General features: G+C 51.4%; 1 protein-coding gene across 2 annotated transcripts; it reads left to right on the forward strand.

The window, feature by feature from the left end:
* The first annotated feature begins 353 nt into the window (after nucleotides 1-353).
* LOC144718713 (uncharacterized) lies at nucleotides 354-19769 on the forward strand. Of its 2 annotated transcripts, none has more exons than XM_078594187.1 (9): nucleotides 354-1264; nucleotides 1690-1758; nucleotides 5946-6159; nucleotides 11721-12143; nucleotides 14354-14579; nucleotides 16552-16667; nucleotides 17197-17313; nucleotides 17595-17888; nucleotides 19014-19769. In XM_078594187.1, the coding sequence occupies exons 1-9, from the start codon at nucleotides 1157-1159 to the stop codon at nucleotides 19169-19171; spliced, it is 1725 nt and encodes a 574-aa protein (XP_078450313.1). In that variant the 5' UTR covers nucleotides 354-1156; the 3' UTR covers nucleotides 19172-19769. The 2 variants fall into 2 exon arrangements, with proteins under 2 accessions (XP_078450313.1, XP_078450312.1); XM_078594186.1 differs by having other exon boundaries at nucleotides 16549-16667; nucleotides 19014-19768.
* Nucleotides 19770-19847: the final 78 nt, after the last annotated feature.

Genomic DNA, 19847 nt, shown 5'->3' on the forward strand with positions numbered 1-19847 from the left:
ATCTCTGGCCGATACTCAAGGCTGGTGCTGTTATGGCAGCCAAATGAGAGAAGATGCTTGAGAGGGTGGCCACCGTGGAGATGGAGCGACGAGATGGGTTCACGTGCAGGAGTGAGATTGTATTGTGGCAATCCTGTGAGGGGTGGTGACGGCACGGAAATGGTTTCATCCAGCAGTGGCTGCTGCTACTGATGATGAAGATGTACGCACGGTTGCGTGTATCCATGTCACTGTGTATGAGTGATGTTGCCGTCACACCGAGCCCGTTCGCTTGGCCCCCGAGGGTCGTGAGAACTTGGCAGCAGTGCAGAGGGACGCGTTAATGATTGCCGCATTCCAGGAGATGTCCAGACTGTGACACTTTGGAGGCTTGCGATTCATTCCGCCTGCATGCGGCTTATTAAAGTCGGCGGAGAGACCGAGAGAGGCACGGGGAGATCTGGAGACACGAGGAGACAGGAGAACGGCAAGCGAGAGACGCAAATGCGCCGTTAGATACAGCCCATTGTGCTGGAAAGCAGGAATACATTGCAATGGGATGGCAGACGTGAGTGCGAAGAGGAAGGGAGGGGCGCAAGGCTTGCGGGAGAACATGTTGCATGGTTTGTTATCGTAGCGTTCTGACCTGCCCCGACTGAACATCTGTGGAACAAAGAGCTCTATAACTCATCGGATTCCTCCCGTGTAAATATTCTGATTCGAATTACTGAAACACAATCGTGTTACGGCACGGGGTGCGAAAGCATTAGGTCCCTTAGTGAGACTTCTGAAAAGCTGAGAGAAGGACACACAGGGGGACGGGCTGTACGTGAAGACAGAGACAAGGCCGTGGAGGGAAGGGCTTGAAAACAGAGACAGGGCAGAGGCGTAGCTATCGAGTGTGCAGGCAGTGGAACTGCACCGGGAAACCCGTGGACCGGAGGAGCTCTCAGGTGGCCGTGCTACGAAGTGAGTGGTGGTGGGGGGGCATATGGACCGGGAGAGGCCTCATTCCCTTGCTTGCTCCAGGGCCGATGCCACCCACCTATGCTGGGCCACTGAGACGAACAGCGCCAGACGGAACAAATAGGTGGGGGGGTTGCTGAGTGTGAGGGGGGGCTGGAGGCAGGAAGGAGGTCGCTGTGGAGAAGATCGGAGAGGGTTTAGGGAAGTTGTTATGGCCTTTGGAGGAAATGTTCCAGCCCGGGCCGCGGCGTCTGATCCACAGGTTCGCATCCTGAGCCGGGTCCACCGTACTGTGCTGAGCAGGGAGTCTTCTTTGCGGGTAAGGGACCTCTCCTTATCACACTTATCATCATCATCGTCGTCGTTCTCATCATCGGCCGTGGTCAATCCACTGCTCATGTTCACTGCTGGCATTCTCATCGTGGCTCACACTCATTGTCTTCTGAAGCCAGCCAGCAGCTGAAATTAGACATCAATTTATCGTTGTTGCTCAAGTCAAAACGTAAGCCAACCGTGCTAATCGGAGGTGCGAGGCTGTGTTTGTATCACCTGATGACGGTTGTTTGTGTCGCGATCGAAACGTCGTGATCTGTTAATTTTTTATCTCCGTGACTTTACTGAAAGAACCAAAGAGTATGAATTCCTGCAGTCACGAAAGCTTCAAATCAAGATTGTACTAATTATTTTTGCTTTAATCAACCTTGTTCATCCCTTCACGTGTGTCCCGCTTTGTTTCTACCGCAGCCTCTCCCGAGCTACATGACCTTCGCGCAGAAGGCCACCCTGTGGGGTCAGGGTCCTTTCGCTACCACGGTGAGTGACGTACAGCGTGGAGCCCTCGCTTTCCAAAGTTTCGCGTCTGTGTTCCATAAAGTGTCTGTGAAACTCTTCGTAATGAAGGTTGTTTTTTGTTTATCTTTTTTTATTGGGGGGGGGGGGGGAGGAGTTATATCACGTAAATATAAATGCGTCGTTAGTCCACAACCACCCTGCAACTTCGGGCTGGCGCAGCCTTGACGCAGCGCTGTGTCACTTCATCATTATCACCACCACCACCACCATCAGCAGCAGCAGCAGCTACTGCTGGATGAAGGCCTCACCTCAAGCCGTCGCCTCCCTTCACGGTCTTGCGATGGCGTAAATTAATCTCTTATCTGTTTATTCGCCGGTCTCATTGCCCCAGCTCCACGGAGAGGGCTTGCCCCTAATTGCACATTTCACAATCTTGAGGCGTTCCAATAGCTCGAGGATCAGAGCGCTGAGATCCCGAGTTCGAATCCAGGTTTTAGCCGCCTGTCAGATAAACTAGAAATGTTTATTGTACCAGGTAAGGCCCACTGAGCTATAGGGAGGGCTCTTTTCCCAGAAGCGACCCTGGCCACACATGATGGCTGAACGAAGTGGCGTTATTCCAGCAGCCAAATATTCTAAAGCTCCAACTCTGAGAATGAGCGTTAGGGTCGCGCGACAGATTTCGCCCTGCAGCTGGGACGGGTGGTGAAGTGCTGCCCCCTCGTGTAGTGTGCATCAGAAGTCACTTGAAATTATCTCAAAGGTAGTTCTGAGATATCCGCTTCTGCGGGCTAATTATTTCACCCGGGGTACGGTGGGCGGGGGGTTAATAGGGCGGGCGTTGGGCTTGACATGGACCGAGATCAATCGGGATGAGAAGAGGTTGATTTAAAAGCCAACTCCACAGCCAAGTCAAGACTGACACGCAGCAGCATGCGTTACTGAAGCGAAGCGCTGCAGGGGGCGCTACGTGACAATAATGTGCTGTAGTTTTATTTACAAAAAATGCAGTCAACTGCAGCGAATGAAACATAAATTAACCGCGAGTGGATGATTGAAGAGGCTTAAGCGACGGTGGCTTGTCAAGTTGGCCACAAGATAGATGAGAGAAAATAAAAAAAATCATTTAGAACCGGTTCGCTAAACAAAATAAAATACAAGTTCTGCAGGAGACACGTCGGGAAGACAGCCGAGAGAGTGAGCGTTTGTTGAAGGTGGAGTGGCAATTAATAAACAAATTAAATAAAGTTTGCCGAGAAAATTGCAGGTGCGGAGTGTTTTTTGGGTAATTGAAGTTGCATACCAATGTGCCCAGAGAGGCAATATTTCAACAATGGGAACATTGTGTGTTATGACACGAATGTGGAACACGTGGTTCAGAGAACAGACACAATCCGGACACGTAACATTGCCAATTAAACTGCAAACTAAATATTGTTTATTTTACCAGGTAAAGCCCACTGAGCTATATAGATATATTTTTAAAAACGGCCTGTTCACAAATGATAGTCCAACGAAATGGCTTATCATATGCACATTTATAGCAGCTAAATAATCTAAACGCGTGTTCATTCTAAATGTGGAGTGGAAAATCGGAGGACCTGGAGAAAAATCCACGCGACCACAGAGAGAGAGAAAGACACGCAGGCTCCAAATATACAGCAGGCGTCAGGGTCGGGCTCGAACCCACGACCTGCTGTATACCTGGCGAAGTAGTTAACATCTCGCCACCGTGGCGCCTCTTACTTAAGCAAAGTAAGTGGGGCATGGGCGCTGGCAGGACACGTCGCTAGAACAAGGGCCTCGTGGCTGATGGCCGAGACTGGCGACTGAATGGCAGCCAATGGAGGGAACGCACCCGAGGGGACGACCGTGACCGAGATGCAGCGATAAGATTGGCGCACGTGTCAGAGCGAGATGTCCCTGTGACATCATCGTAAGAGCGTGAAGGGATGGATGATGACACTTTACGATGATGATGATGATGATAATGATGGATGAAAAGTGTCAATAATTTAAACCTTGGAACCCACTTGCAAAGCGAGATGTTCCTTCCATCTCGAGGGTTTTTTCCAGGTTAACATTTAATGACCCGTACAAAAGTCTAGAAAAATCTCTCCACCGGTGCGACCACCTTACCTACCCGTTCGGATTTCCCGCAATGCAACAGTGCACGTTTGTCAGCCTCGAATGCGAGTGGTGAACAACAACAACAAAACCAGTCACAGGGAATTGCTGCCCCCCGTTGAATGTCTCTGATTGATGTCTCTCTCTCTCTCTCTGTGTCGGGGCCACGCTCTTTGGCTTGATAAAAGCGAGCCATATTTTACGCGGCAATCGAGGCGCTGGCTGGCTGCTGGCTCGCTCGACAGTGACGCGTTGCCCGCGTTTCCGAGCCAGCGCACCTGTGCTTTATGGCCCAGGTGTGTGCTCAGGTGTCACGGACGTGTGCGGGGAGCGCACGTGCGGCGACGCTGCCAAAACCCGGGCCCCGCTCCGAATTCGATTCCGGCCCACGGCCACCAACACCAGTGACGAATATCTAAACCGGCCTCTCCTAGGTAGACTCAGCCTAAAATTTGTATAACTGGTGCGATGTGTGAACATCGTCACTTGGGAGACAAAGGCGGCCGGGCGTAGTGCTGCCCCCCCCCCCTCACTACCCCCCCCCCACCTCATGTGCCGTTCAAGCCTTCATAGATTGCTCGCGAACAGCACTTTCTCCTAAAGTCCGTAAAGGATATACGGGGAATTACGGGGGGGGGGGGGGGGGGTTTCGTCTTTGCGCTTGCGTACGTATTCCGCAAACTTACGGACAGCTACGGCAGCTGACCTTTGCACCCATTGTTGCCGGAGCGATTCCACGAATGCCCGGGAACTTCAGATGCTGCGGACCCATCGGGATGCTTCGCTGACTGGGGCAGCACCGTGCGCGCGGTGCTTGCTGCCTGGCTTTGGGGCCACATTTTGCGTCGTGGAAGCCACATACGTTCGAGGAAAACAAGTAAACCCGTAAAAACAAAGTTTTTCACTATAAATCCTTTATATGCGTGGCATCGGGGCGGCTAGAGTCATCTCGTCCTCTGGCTTGAGATGGCTGCCACCTATGGGTCAGATGATTGTCTGGCAGCATTAAACAATTGGTAATTAAATATGTAAAAAAAAATCCCTAAGCAGTGTAAAATTTTGGGATTTTTTTTTCACGAAAATGCATTGTCACGCACAACGAGTCTGTGTGCAAAATGTCAGCTCGATTGGATAACGGGAAATGGGTTAAAAAACGACCGAAAGATTTGCACGGTCCTAAGCAAGCAAGCGAACTTAATATAAAGGATTTAAAAACATGCACATCTTATGACTTCCACTTGGTGTCTCTCTTTGAGAGTGTTTAATTAGCAGTACGGTAACCCACGGGTAGCATGCGTATCTGCGAATAGGAATATTTTTAGATCTGTTTTTTTTGTCTCTTCGGAAGCGATCGAAAAACAGTGCACAAGCTGAACTAAAACTAAACTATTTTTTACTTTACCAGGTAAGGCCCACTGAGCTATATCGCTCTTTTTCAGAAGCGACCTGGCCACACATAATAACTCAACGAAGTTGGCTTATCATATTGAAATTTATAGCAGCCAAAAATGCTATCAACGCATTTTTATTCTAAATGTGGAGGGAGAACCCGGAGCACGGGGAAAATCATCCACGTGACCACGGGGATAACATGCAAACTCCAAATATACAGGCGTCAAGGATCGAAACCACGACCTATTGTATACCAGGCGAAGTAGTTAACAGCTCGCCACCATGGTGCCAAATTCAAACATGAGACCCTGCTGGATATGATTGTGGTATCATCATCATCATCATCACCAGCCATGATCTATCAACTGCTGTATGAAGGTTCCCCCCGAGCAGTAGTGTACGAGTTACACATGTACCTGCGTGCGTGCGTGTGTGTGTGCCTCTCTGTGTGCTGGGTGTTAGTGGGGAGCGGTCGTGTAGCGGTTAGCGCGCTGCGCTACGAACCTGGCGACCCGGGTTCGATTCCTGTCAACACCAGTGACGATTATTTGAACCGGTCCTGGGCCTCCCCTAAGTCGACTCAGCCTCAAGTGTGCTGTGCTGGCCTTTATAGGTGCTCGCTAACAGCACTTGCCCCTACAGTCTGTTAAGGCTATACGGGGGATCTTTGTCTTTTGTTGTTGCTGCAGCCTGCAGGTCGCTCAGCGGAGAGAGACGAGCCATGTCCACGCTACTTGGCTCACATGCTCCTGACCCCCAAGGCTCCCCCCTGCAGGTCGCACCGAGCACCCCACCGCCCCCGGTGTAGCGCCCCCAATCAGCCCCCGCGCGCTTCGAGGGGACCACCACGGACACGGGACCCCGGGTGCCCGGCTCCCTTCTGCAAGTGGCCCCCGCCCTGCGGTGAGTGACAGTGCAAGCATCTGGGAACCCTCGCCCGGTTACACGGTTGTGGTATCATCATCGTCATCGTCGTCATCAGCCGTGATCTATCTACTGCCGCACGAAGGCTCCCCTCTATCCGTCACAACCTCTCACGGCCTCGCGATGCAGCAACCCATCTCGGTTTTGCACGCAGCATAGGGAAGGCCTTCATCCAGCAGTGGATTGACAAAGGGATCTTCATTTTTGGAAATGATCATTCTCGGGTCGTGGTGTCTCGATGTTGGTGGGGGGAAGGGGGGTTATTCTTTTTTGCTATATATCTGCTTTTTTATCTCTCTCTCAATTCAACTTGCAGCATGGGCATCATGCCGTTCCGCACATTTTCGGCAATGTTTTTAAAATGCAGCGAGCGGTGCACCACCACGTGCCAGAGAGAACATCCCTCGGAAGACGACGTCACAGGGACTGCCTTCTGAGGTCACTTCAGTCGACCTCTTTGTCTAGAAGAGGGCATCCATTGTCAACGCCCTGTTCCTTGCGCGTCGGTCAAAAACTAAATGTTTAATTCTCAGAGCAGGAGTTTACTCAAATGAAGTGATACACCGTACGTAGTATGGTTGGCTACATACGGTGCAAAAGAAGTTCAACATAGATACAAATCAAATTTTATGTGATGGGTTTTTTTTGTGGCCAGTCATTGGTGACTGGCCGGCGACCCCCAATGTAATCACAGGGCGGCTGCCTGGATTCGAACCCAGGATTCTCAGCAGTGCCAGATCAGAGCTCAGACTCCTAACCCATCCGGCGAACTCTACGTTGGTGTTATTAAGGAAATGTTTTTTTTTACGATTTATTTACTGTTTTATGAGTTGACAAAGTGCCTTTATTGTTACAACTTGCAAGCCTACAAGCTTGTGTGGCGTTGCTTTAAAGGCTGTTAATTTTACAGGAGCCAGTGCGGAGAGATTTCTACTGAACATACTTTCCATCGGCAAATGGGAAAGTCATTCATTTGTATGTGTGTATGTGTGTATGTTGAACTTCTTTCGCACCGCACGTCGCTAACCGTACTAAACTAAGGTGCGGGGAAGGACAACAAACTACAGACAAAACAATTATTCACGTGAACAAATGTTCATGATTGTCATTTTTAAAATATGGAATTACCTTGACTTAAAGCTTTCGTGACTGCAGGAATTCATACTCTTTGGGTCTTTCGGTAAAGTCACGTAGATATAAAAATTATAAAATTATAAAAAAGTCACGACGTTTTGATCTGAAGACGATTGCTTGTGTTGTGATCGAAACGTCGTGATTTTGTTATTTTATTACTTTTCTATCTACGTGACTGATATTGCCTGATACGATGTGTAGGTTAGAAACTTCGACGAAGACACTAGAATGAAGGATGCATCGTGCGCAAAGAGCCGTGGAGAAGTGCACGCTTGCAATTACACCGAGGACGCGAAAGGGGAACACGTGGATCACGTAACGTGCATAAATGAGACGTAATTTTGATTGTTAAGAAAAGGAAGTGGACTTGAGCAGGACGTGTCGCGCGAAACGATGGCGGAAACTGGCAGAGATTACGACAAAATATCGGCCAAAGGAGAGAACACATCTCAGAATCTGAATTTTAAATAGTTATTTATACTGGCTGTCCTGTGTGGAGATGGAGCGACGAAATCAGTTCATGCGCTTGTACTCGGTGGTATTTTACATCTCGCGATTTGAAGATGGTGGCAGAATTGTATTAATGAATATCACCTGACCACGTGTAACAATACGAACGTAAATGCAACGTATGATGATTACATATTTTATATTTTAATTTAACGTGTCCTGCTCTCCCCCTTCATGAAGTTCACTGTTGCATCGTACATCCTGCCAAAAGCAATGGTGCAATACAAAACTATTATCATGTTTACGACCTCATGAATAGCATTCCTTCCAACTTTATGTGCAATTTGCCCACTAAAATATCATTTTAATGATTTCGTTGCCTAGAAAACACTGCGAATGTAAAAAAAAACACCTCAAAACTAAACTCTACATCGGATTGGTCGCCCCTATACAGTAGTTGTAGCTGTCGTTTAATAGGACCCCCCCGCCCCACCTCGCACCAAAACACCCCCCCCCCCACCACGATCTACCCAGCATGGCGAATTGATGCCAGTTGCAGTGTGAATTGATGCCATAGCCTCACTGAGTACCAGTTGCAGTGTGAATGGACGCCATGGCCTCACTGAGTACCAGAGGAAGTGTTAATGGATGCCATGGCCTCACTGAGTACCAGTGGCAGTGTTAATGGATGCCATGGCCTCACTAAGTGCCAGTGGCAGTGTTAATGGACGCCATGGCCTCACTGAGTACCAGTGGCAGTGTTAATGGATGCCATGGCCTCACTGAGTACCAGAGGAAGTGTTAATGGATGCCATGGCCTCACTGAGTACCAGTGGCAGTGTTAATGGATGCCATAGCCTCACTGAGTACCAGTGGCAGTGTTAATTGAGAACACCAGGGGTGCGCAACATGTCCAGTCCTCTGGGACCGCAGTGTCTTCTGACTCAATTACCAACCTAGCTCTGAATGACTTACTTTTACAAACAATTTGACATTAATTAGAATCCACTTTCATTGCTTTCAACTGCTAAGCAGATTATGATTTCAAGTTGTCTACCAAACCTCCACGCTCTGTTAATATGAAGAAGGGCCGTTGAATAATGCAGCATCTTTAGGCTAAGTGCAATTGACTAATGTGTTATGAAGCCTTCAAGATTGTAGTTCTCGAAGACTGGAATTCTCCCCCCCCCACCCCCCACCCCACTGGACTTATACAAACTTCTAAATCCAGAAGCATAAACTCTCGTATGTGAATACAGCCTGGCTGGGTGCCTGAGGTGGGTTATGGTGACCCCTGCATCTTGCTGCTAAAACATAACTTTACATAACCCAAGGGTCAAGGCCCAGGCAGGGGCTGTGATACAACGGGCCTCTTAAAAAACAAACGGCCTCTTTCCTCCCCGTGTCGCTCTGTTTGCCTGTGCGCTTTACGCCCTTTATTATGTTTGGAGACGGTGGCAAACCTCAGCCGTGCAGAACTTGTGCACGGTGATGTTATACACAGTAGCGCGATGCCGAGTTCGGATTTTGTTCCCATTCCTCTTCGTGTTATCCATTCGTTTAAACACCAAACCTGTTCTTTTTCTTTTTACATTTAAACAATTTCTCCGCCTATCGGTTGGGGGCTCAGTCGTGCTCACAGTTCACGGTGCCGCGCTAGAGGGATGCCACCTTCCGCGGCACAACAAAAACAAACTGGGGCATCACAGGAATAATAAGAATATCTCACGATACTGGGGGAGAAGGAGGAGCAAGGAGGGAGGGTCTTGCGTGGTGTCTCGCAAACTGACAAAAATCGGGGCTTTTCGTGTTCCAGAAAATCTTCATATTTCCCAGGACAGCCCACCTCGATAAGAGGACGATCCTTGGAAGACAACGAATGGCAGTTGGCAACCCTCGCTGACGTCGTACTTCTGACCCAAAAGACAAAGATGCCCCATATAGCCTCAACAGATTGTTGGGGCAAGTGCTGTTGTTATTGAGCGAGCACTTATGAAGGCCGTCACGGCACACGAGGGGGATGAGATGGGTGGCCAGCACCATGCCAGGTTGCTTTAGTCTTCTTCATGGTGACGATTACGCACCGCATTCAGGTTCTCATTTGAGGCTGAGTCGACCTAGGGGAGGCCCAAAAGCAGTTCAGATAATCGTCATTGTAGTTGGCCGTGTGCGGGAATCGAATTATGGATGCCGGGTTCGCCGGGCAGCGTGCTTACCACTGCGCCACCGCTTCCCAGATCGCATGCACACACCCACACACGACTTGTAGAACATCACTATTATACCATCATCGCCAGCCACCAGTTATCCACCACTGGATGAAGGCCTCTCGAAGCCGTTGCCACCATCCCACAGGGTCTTGCAATGCAGCAATCCATCAAACCCCTGCACACGAGCTGACTGTATCGCTGCATCTCTGCGGCAGACCTATTCTCGGACGCATTCCCTCCTTGTAGAATAATATTACATTCATTATTTCTTTGAGTCAATATATATTTTTTGTAAAAAATTCCAGACTGTGCTGCCTTTAAACGTAAAACATTAGTCCACGATTGCTCTGTATGTTTATAACTAATGACCCTCCTATAGCTAAACCTGAGCAAATTAAACACGGCATGAATTACTTGTATTCATAAGAGAATTTCTTTGCTGTGCATAGGCCATAAAGTACGGGTGCACCAGAGTTGCACTGAGGTTCTGACTTCAATGAGGGTCTGGGGTTTGAACCCAGGATCTCAGCGGTCCCAATTCAGTACCCTGAACACAGACACAGTGTTACCTGGTCGTTTGTTGCGGTTTTTTTGATGTTAGTTGTTTATATATCGCCGACCAGCGCAGGTGTTGAATGAGCCCAGGTGAAAGCTGTATAGTTTTGTGATCGTGTGTGTGTGTGTGCGCGTGCTTCGGAGATTCTCGTTTTGTCACAGCTCGTAGCGGGGTAAAGATAACGCGAAACAGACTTTTCTTGTTGCCCTCAAACGTCACCAAAAGCCACACTCGCACCTCCTCATCATCGACGCAAAACGCCCCTAGTCCCCACTGGCGTCAGCCGAGCCTGAGCCAGCGTGAGGCCCTCCAGGTACGGGTGCTTTTCCACCGGCTGTTTAGGGTGCCGAGCCAGAACCAAACCGTGACACCTCCGTCTGGCCTCACGACAACATCGGAGTCTGGCTCAAGGCTCGGGTTCTGCAGTGAGAATGACAAAAAACAACAACAACCTGGCCCCGGTGTGGCTCAGGTTTGAAGTGGAAAAAAGAGCAAAAGCGCGGAATGCTTTCGTTTGATTTTCATCGTCAAATTTGGTCAACATTTTACTACGACGATCACGGTGGATAGCGCTGGCACAGAAGTTCGCCGCGCTGTGCTTTGAACCCAGCGACCTGAGTTCAAATTCCTGGCCACAGCTCACATCAGTGGTGACTCATATATACGTGTATAGATATATGCATTTCAAAGGAGGAGATCTAGGCAGTAAAGAGAGGGTGAAATATTTCAAGAACAAATGTTATCTCTCATGAGCAATGGTAGATAAAGAGCAGTGGAGGGCTAAAGTAAGAGAGAACGCAGAGCGAAGAGGAGCAAATATTGTTACTGCGGAGAGATAACGGAGACAGATTGTCGCGCACGGAAAGGTAAAGAAAGACCGATAACGAGAGATAAGGAAGCCACTGTTAATGACAGATAAGAAAATAGTCGAGAGAAATTTTCCATTTACCACCCAAAATTGTAACCCGATTGTGTCATCAGCATCACGCCATGAGAGATGCCCATTTGGAGATCTGGCAGAACGGTGCGACCTGACGTTGTTAGAGAGCAGCAACACTAAAACGTGGATAAAGTAGAATGCAGGAGAGACAAAATAGGCGAATGTGTTTCTCGTGAGCAAGGGAGTGAGAGGTTGTAAATGAACGGGGACCTGGCAATGCCCTCCTAAACAAAGGTAACTGTCTCCGCAGCGACCCTGCCGAATGGGAACCTGTGGCCACGGCTCTGGGGCAAGCAGCGCGTCTCCCACCCTCCTGCTCCCTGCCCACCGCAGGCCGAGGGGCCTGGGAGGCGAGCGGAACAAAAGAAAGGGTGCAAGGCGGAGAAGAAGACGCCTGAGGCAACGGGGAGCTGGACATCTCGAGGAGATAGGAAGCGGGCTGAACCTCTCCTGGATGTCCCGGAGGCCACGGGCAGAGCCGGGGTGGGTGCAGGGGACAGCTGCGGTGGGGCACAGCGGGAGGAAGACCATCGGGATGACCCCGTGGGTATATGGGGCATGGTGGCAGAGGAGGAGGAGGAGGAAGAGGGGGAGAAAGAGGTTGGTGCTGGAATGGAGCAGATAATGGAGACGCGTAGCCTTACATCTGAAAGGGAGTCGCTTCTGGAATCTGGTGAGCCATGCCCCGGCACAAGTGTGCACGACCTCACTTCTAATTCACGTGCGCGCACCTCGCACGCACGCGAGTATTATCGATACCGCGTGTCCCATGCAGCACCACGCCCGCATGCACCGAGGTCAACTTTCTACGGAGGTCAATCTTTCTACGGAGGTCAATCTTGCTTCTTTGCTAAGCTCCTCCCTCCCCCAGCTGGCCTGGAATGACCCCCTTCCCCCCCAGCCATCCGTGCAGTCGACTTCCTACCCCCGTTCAAGTCTGTAACCTCAAGAACCTTCCTCTCCTCTTCTCGGTCTCTCCTCATCTTCTTTGTTGCCACGAACGCGCTCGACAATTCCGCAACAGCGTCTCGTTGTGGCAGTTGCAGCTCCATGCTCCAGCAATCCGCACTGTACACTTGAGGTTGGTCCAGATGTCTTGTGATCCCCCCCCCCCCCCGTTTAATTCTCTACAACTTACAAAAATGTGTAAGTAAGCTTTATTTAACACGCAAAAAATAATGTGCAAAGGTGAAAAAAATAATGTGCAAAGGTGAAAAAAATAATGCTAGGGGTCAATTAATTGGGGGTCACAAGACATCTGGAGCATGCTGTATTTTGTATAATATTGTGAGCTGTATACAGGGCCGGTGCTAAGGGGGTGCTGGGGTGGGCCCTGCACCACCAAATATCCCCTTTGGGCCACCCGAGGTCACTCTCCTTAGCGGTTCGTCACTGTTCTTGTGGCCCCCCACGAAACAGATCTACTGAGCCCCCCCCCGCCCCCCTATCTGGCCTGAGTTGGAGCCAGCCCTGGCTGGCTCCAACTTCAATTAAATGTCTTCCCAAAATATTTTCACGCATTTTTATGAAGATAAACAAAAAAGTGCGTCTCTCATCCGTCTCTGACATTTCTTATCAATCGTCCGTTCCTTAATCTTTCTGCATCACTTAATATATACGGTTGGATGTTATCACGGCGTTCATACATACGAGTTAAAGCATATTAGACCGGACTCCAGCTACAAGGTGCAGACATTTGCGTATCCTGTTCACTCCCCACGGACACCAAGGGCCATCGAAGCGTGACAACCGTAATTCGGATGCAGTTTCTTGCACAGCCAAACAACAGCCGCCACGGGTTTTAAGCAAATGTGTTTCGCTCAGGACTCCGAGTTGATGAACAGTCCTCATTGTTGAAGCCAAGCTGTGTTTCGACAATTGTCTCAGTTCCTCGAGGTTATTGTTTGGGGTTGGCAAGGTTTTTGTTTACCCAGAAATGTTCGAATGTCAGAGCCGCCTCGAGAAGGTAAATCGTGTCTCGTGGGAGAGGCGCTGTAGCCCAAGCCTGTGGCGTCGCGGTTAGCGCACCGCGCTACCAACCCCTTCACCCGAGCTCGATTCCCGCTCACGGCCAACACCAAGTGACGATTATCTGAACCGGTTATGGGCCTTCCCCTAAGTCGACTCAGCCTCAAATGAGTTCCTGGTGCGATGCGTAAACGTCGCCACTAGGGAGATAAAGGCGGCCGGGCGTGGTGCTGGCACAGCCACCCCCGCGTGTGCCGTGCCGTTTTTCATGAATTAGGTGTTACTCGCTCAGAGCACTTGCCCCAACAGTCTGTTCATAGACTATACGTGGGAGGGGGATCTTTGTCTTTGTAGCCGAGGCATAGACCACAAGGTGGCAGAGTTTGACACGTGGCCGAGGAACGTTGGTGCCACTCCCTGGCTCAGGTCACACGGTACGCACTGGCGATGCCAGTGGGGGGGTGGGGTGGCACGTGCCCCATAATTTCGATCGGATCATTGGGGTTTATTAGTAATACATCGGCATTTTGCCACCCCCACTGCCACGGCATGGGCCCCGGTTCAAGGAATTTAACGGGGAGTGGTGTCTTGTCCGCCTTCCCTACCTCTCGGAGTAGAAGGCGGATATAGGCACACACCTTGGCATCTAGGCGAGAGGGCCAGCATAGTGTTAGGGGTAGGCCCCGCCCGTGGTCTAATCCAACGTGAACACACGGAGCTTGCTGCATACAGCAAAGTTTAATCATGAGAACGTGAGATGGAAAATAGTTCGAGAGTAATAGCTACGCCGCTGCCCTCACCCCCTCTGCCCAGCATTGCTCCCCCATATTCCCAAACCCCGAATGCCCACGCCATCGTCTGCCACCACTTGCGTCCCCCCCCCCCCCAACTGCGATTCCTCGCCGCCCTCCGCAGATGATGACCTCTCGGGACGCGTGACGCCGCTGAGTGGGCTCTGCTCCTCGCTGGAGTCGAGCCCCGGCGCGGGGAGCTTCTCCGGCCGCTCCTCTCTCTCCTCTGGCGTCCCCAGCGCGCGCGACAAGTGCCGGAGGTTCCTCGACGACTTCCCTGACGAGGTGGTGGTGGTGAACCGGTGTGACGTTCAGGTGCAAGGCGCTCAAGATGTATCGGCGCTGACCAGGTGAGTCGTCGCTGGCGGGGGCGGGGTGGGTGAATGTTCTTTATTGCGCCTACGAGCAACTCCACAGGGACGTCGCGCGCCCGGGCGGACGTGCGGATCGTAGAAGCTGAGCAGAGTCGAGAGCGCGGTTTGGTGTTTTGGATGGGCCACTCGCCGTGCACGGGAGACTGCAGGTGAGCTGTGGGCGTTGAGGCAGAAGGAGAGGGCCCATGCGGCATTGCTTCACATTCAGCATCCCGCACTGACCCGTGCGGTGAGGTATGGTCAAAATAATCCTCTATAATACAGGTTTTTTTGGGTTAGATCGCGTGAATATATAATGTGTCGTAAAACCCGCCACCACCCGACACAGCCAGCTAGTAAGGGTTGACACGTAAACAGAACGTGGCCAATTCCTCATTAGTACAGCACAATTTGAGTACGACGTTTCGCCAGTAATTGCAACTAGCTTCATCAGGCGACAGCCAGATTTGTGGAGAAGTCCTCCTGTTTCGTTCCTTATATAGAGGCGTAGATGTGGTGACCACGCTTGTGCGCTCTTCTTGCGCGAAGTGGGGGGGGGGATTAAAGACCCTCACGGCCACGCAAGGTGTGGGGGAGGCCCTCACTCATCCAGCAGTGGATTGACAATAACGGACTTCATCACGCTTACACATTACACGTTGCATTTGGCTGATTAGGATGGGGCAGTAGCGCGATGGTAAGTGTACAGCAGTACTGTGAAATGAACCCGACGGCCTGAGTTTGGTTCCCAGCGACGGCCAATGCCAGTGGTGAGTCAAATCTGGACGTCTGTGATATTGGGCATCTGTGATATTGGACATCTGCAATACTGACATCTGTGATACTGACATCTGTGATACTGACATCTGTGATACTGACATCTGTGATACTGACATCTGTGATATTGGACATCTGCAATACTGACATCTGTGATACTGACATCTGTGATACTGACATCTGTGATACTGACATCTGTGATACTGACATCTGTGATATTGGACATCTGCAATACTGACATCTGCGATACTGACATCTGTGATACTGACATCTGTGATACTGACATCTGTGATACTGACATCTGTGATACTGACATCTGTGATACTGACATCTGTGATACTGACATCTGTGATACTGACATCTGTGATATTGGACATCTGCAATACTGACATCTGTGATACTGACATCTGTGATACTGACATCTGTGATACTGACATCTGTGATAGTGGACATCTGTGATACTGGGCATCTGTGAAAAAGAGTTTCGTATCTAATCGGATTTATCCAGGATGAATACAGATTCTTATTCTTAAATCTCAACCGGTCCTCCGCCCTTCACCAGCCCACACTGCACGGGCGCCTTATCTGCCATTCTACCACTCATCGCATCCAGTCCACCCATACTGCCAGGCGCTGTCCCATTCACCACTCCACCGACATGATGGAGCAGTCAGCCTGGCACGAGCACCTGTTGGAGCATCACCGTCCCTTGGGAGTGATTAGCGGCTGTTATATGTTGTTGACACTTATGTGTGTGTGTGTGGATGCGCCATGTGTGTGTTTATATCAGCAGGAGCAGCTCAAACGGGATTGAGTGCGGATGTGGCACCTTGAGCCGGCGGAGATCTGGTGAAGCCAATCTGGGTGGTAGGGGAGCAGTGGCGTAGCGGTTAGCGCGCTGCGCTATGCACCCGGTGACCCAAATTTGATTCCCGGTCACGGCCAACACCAGTGACGATTACCTGAACCGGTTCTGGGCCTCCCCTAGGTCGACTCAGCCTCAAATGAGCACCTGGTGCGGTGTGTAAACATCGCCACTAGGGAGACAAAGGCGTGCGGGCGTGGTGCTGGCCACCCACCCCCTCGTGTGCCGTGCCGGCCTTCGTAGGTGCTCGCTAACAGCACTTGCCCCTACATTCTGTTATGGCTACACCGGAGATCATTGCATTTGCCTTTGTGTCTGCATCAGCAGGAGCAGCTCCAACTGGATTGAGTGCGGATCTGGCCCTTTGAGCCGGCGGAGATCTGGTGAAGCCGATGCGGTTGGATGCCCCTACCCTGTCTTACCACCCATCTCCCCGCGTGTCGGTGGGTCGACGGCCGCGCGCTTTCGAGACTGGTCGTCCAGTGCTCGAGGATGCACAGTCCCAGCTGCCGTGCTTGACCTTGACCTTGGCATTGCGGTGGGGGGGGGGGTGTGGCCTTGGTCCAGGAACTCGGCTCGTGTGTAAACCCCCATTACTGTTATAGCCACAGCCGGGAATTGAACTCGTCCGTAATGGAGTTTTATTTATTTAATTAGGGTTACCCGACACAGCCGATTAGTAAGGTTTGTCACATAAACGGAACGTGCCAATTACTTTCTAATTGCTAATGGGTTACTAATTGGCATGTGCTGTTTACGTGACAAAACTTGCTAATTGGCTCTGTTGAGTGTTGCCGGGTTTAACGACACATTTATATTCACGCGATCTTACACACAAAAAGCAACAACTCTATTATGGATAATATTGGTCGCGAAAGAGCTCGGCTCGCCAGGTCTAAAACGCAGTGCGATCACCACCACTGCGCCACCACGCTGGGCATGTGTTTTCGCGTCGCTGCGTGTCTCGGACAGGCTCAGCGTTTGCGTGTGTCAGCGACACGGTGGGGGACGAAGCAGCGGAGCGAGCATGCAAGGAGGAAGGCGACTCTGAGACTCCTCCTGATCCCGCAGCCCTGAGCCAGGAAGCAGGTAACACATGTTCACCCGGACGTTGACCGAAAACGTCAATATCTGCAACACGAATTCCAAAGGAAATGAGCGCGAACGTTTCCATTCTCTTGCACAGCAGTGGAGCCCTTCATGTTGGACAACAACCGAAAGAAGTGGATGTCACGGAGAATTCTCTTAGATCCTTTCAATTGACCTCTGGTCCGCAGAGCAGGGGGCAGCGCTACCCACTCACCCCACTCCCCCGTCGGCAAAGCGCTCCCCCTGGGCACATGCAAAGTCACACCTCTGCCTTGTTTCAGGAGACACCGCGGGCGAACTCCCAGCTGATTGCCAGGGGTCACCGGAGAAAACGAAACGCGCAGAGGGGCCACGAGCGGGAGAAACCGCAAACCCCGGGCAGGAGGGGTGGGGCATCCTCCTCGACCTGCTCCCGTCGGGGGACACGATGGACTTCTGGTTGGCGAGAGCCGACGAGTCCTGGGGCGAGACGCGGGAGCGGGAAGACGACGACGACGACGACGATGGGGAGGTGGTGATGGAAGAAGAGGAAGGGGAGAGGATGCCCGCTCGCAACGAGCGACACGACGAGGAGGGTGAGGCCCGGTTTGCGAACGACGTCCGTGACGCGAGTTGGGTGAGCGCACGCCCCCATATCCATCTCGTAGACAATCAGAATCTCAACGTAGACTGGGGAAATCCGATGAGCTGTGAAGCTCTTTTTCACAGATGTTCGGCGGGGAGGGGGGGAGTCAGTAAGTCACAGATAGGGCAAGAGGAGTTTGGCTGTTGGGTTCAACGCGGTGATGTCTGGGTCTCTGCTAGTCGCTCCCCCAATGTTTCACACGGCAATGTTGTTGTCCAATATCGACAACAACAGTGGTGAAGATAAAGGCTCAGCCCGGCAATTTCTTACTCGCGCTACTGCCGGCGGAAGGGCCTCCTCTAGACTGGACTCCCGATGATGATTTTAGCCTGGCTGTGGTGGATATGCACGCCTCTAATCCAGCACCACGTGGAGGTTAGGGTTGGTGGATCACGCAAATGTGGCAGAACTTCCTTCCTGTGGACATCGAGGTGTCACGCCCTGGGTTGCCAGAAGGCAGTTGAGCAAAAATGTGAACCCCACCTGTTCCGTCTGCATGGGATCAAGTGTTTCCCCCTCGCACACGTGGGGTTTTCTCGAGGGGCCCCGGTTTCCTTCCACGTGTAAACACTCATTAATTGGCCGATAACACCTTAATTCACAGAGGACTGCAGAGCCTGGGCAATTGTTGGCACGGGCTCATCACGTCGCTGCCTTGCCGCTGGCTCCTCCTGCTTCTTAAGCGTTCTCTCTCTCCTCTCCGAGAGTGAGCGGATACTGTGCTGCGAGTTACAGGTTGAAATTATTGTTTTTGTTAGTCTTATATTTTGCCCTACCTTTCCACACTGGCCAGACGTCTTGCAAGAGGTTAGAAGGTCACCCACGATTTACCCCACCACACGCGACCTTACACAGCTGGCTGGACCACACTGGCGGCCTCTGGATCGCAAGTCCAGCGAGCTGCCTGTTGCAGCCACGGCATCCGGAGTGAAAGGTGGCAGGCAGCCTTCACATGGCGCCAAGACGGAATTGCCATCCGCGCGGCGACCGAACATCCGATCGTCGATCTCCCCGTCCGCAGAGAAAGAGCGCGGTCTGAACTTACCCTGAAACGGGCGGTTTTTTGCTTCCGCAGCGAATGCACGTGATGGCGTGAAAACAACAACAACCACTCCTGACATGTGCCACTCATCACCACCGGCAACTCTCGTGCGGGCAAGTTTGTGCTCCTCATTATCCCTCGGGTCACCTTGGTGTCGCAGTCACGTGGTCAACACCCGCACGGTCATTTAGCCTCACCGAGCCCCATGACACTCACGTGATTGTTGTGCCTATTGAAAGGGCGGTAATTTGTCGGCTGAGTTTTAAAATGTGGCTTATGACGCCCGCACACAACGGCCTACCTACCTACTCTTGCGAATGACGTTGCGGGGTCTTAAACCTCCACCGTGCAGCAGGCAGCACGTAGAACAGTTAATACGCCTGCAGTATGAAACAAATCTGCGGTATTAACCAGGACGGTCGTTGGAGTCGAACCGTGAACCTCTGCAGCGAGCGGTGTGCCACGCCTTTGCTGGGCCACACCAATGACCCCACATCACGGCGTGGCCCCTGCATGCATTGTGTTGCGTCGTGCTGTGTTGTGCTGTGGTGTGCTGTGTTGTGCTGTGCTGTGTTGTGCTGTGGTGTGCTGTGTTGTTCTGCATCGTGTTGTGCTGTGCTGCGTCGTGCTGCGTCGTGCTGTGTTGTGCTGCGTCGTGCTGTGTTGTGCTGTGGTGTGCTGTGTTGTGCTGCGTCGCGCTGTGTTGTGCTGCGTTGTGTTGTGTTGTACTGCATCGTGCTGTATTGTGCTGTGCTGCGTCGTGCTGTGTTGTTCTGCATCGTGCTGTGGTGTGCTGTGGTGTGCTGTGTTGTGCTGCGGTGTGCTGCGTTGTGTTGTGTTGTGTTGTTCTGCATCGTGCTGTATTGT

Source organism: Lampetra planeri, chromosome 5 (assembly GCF_965212315.1).
Source record: "Lampetra planeri chromosome 5, kcLamPlan1.2.h2, whole genome shotgun sequence".
In the NCBI taxonomy this organism is placed as follows: domain Eukaryota; kingdom Metazoa; phylum Chordata; class Hyperoartia; order Petromyzontiformes; family Petromyzontidae; genus Lampetra; species Lampetra planeri.

Excerpts from the sequence above, each read along its gene's own strand:
- LOC144718713 (XM_078594186.1), top strand. The coding sequence starts at position 1,157 with ATGGCCTTTGGAGGAAATGTTCCAGCCCGGGCCGCGGCGTCTGATCCA. Across the intron at positions 17,314-17,594 it reads AGCCCTGAGCCAGGAAGCAG|GAGACACCGCGGGCGAACTC; the intron begins GTAACACATGTT and ends GCCTTGTTTCAG. Across the intron at positions 17,889-19,013 it reads CGAGCGACACGACGAGGAGG|CGAATGCACGTGATGGCGTG; the intron begins GTGAGGCCCGGT and ends TTGCTTCCGCAG.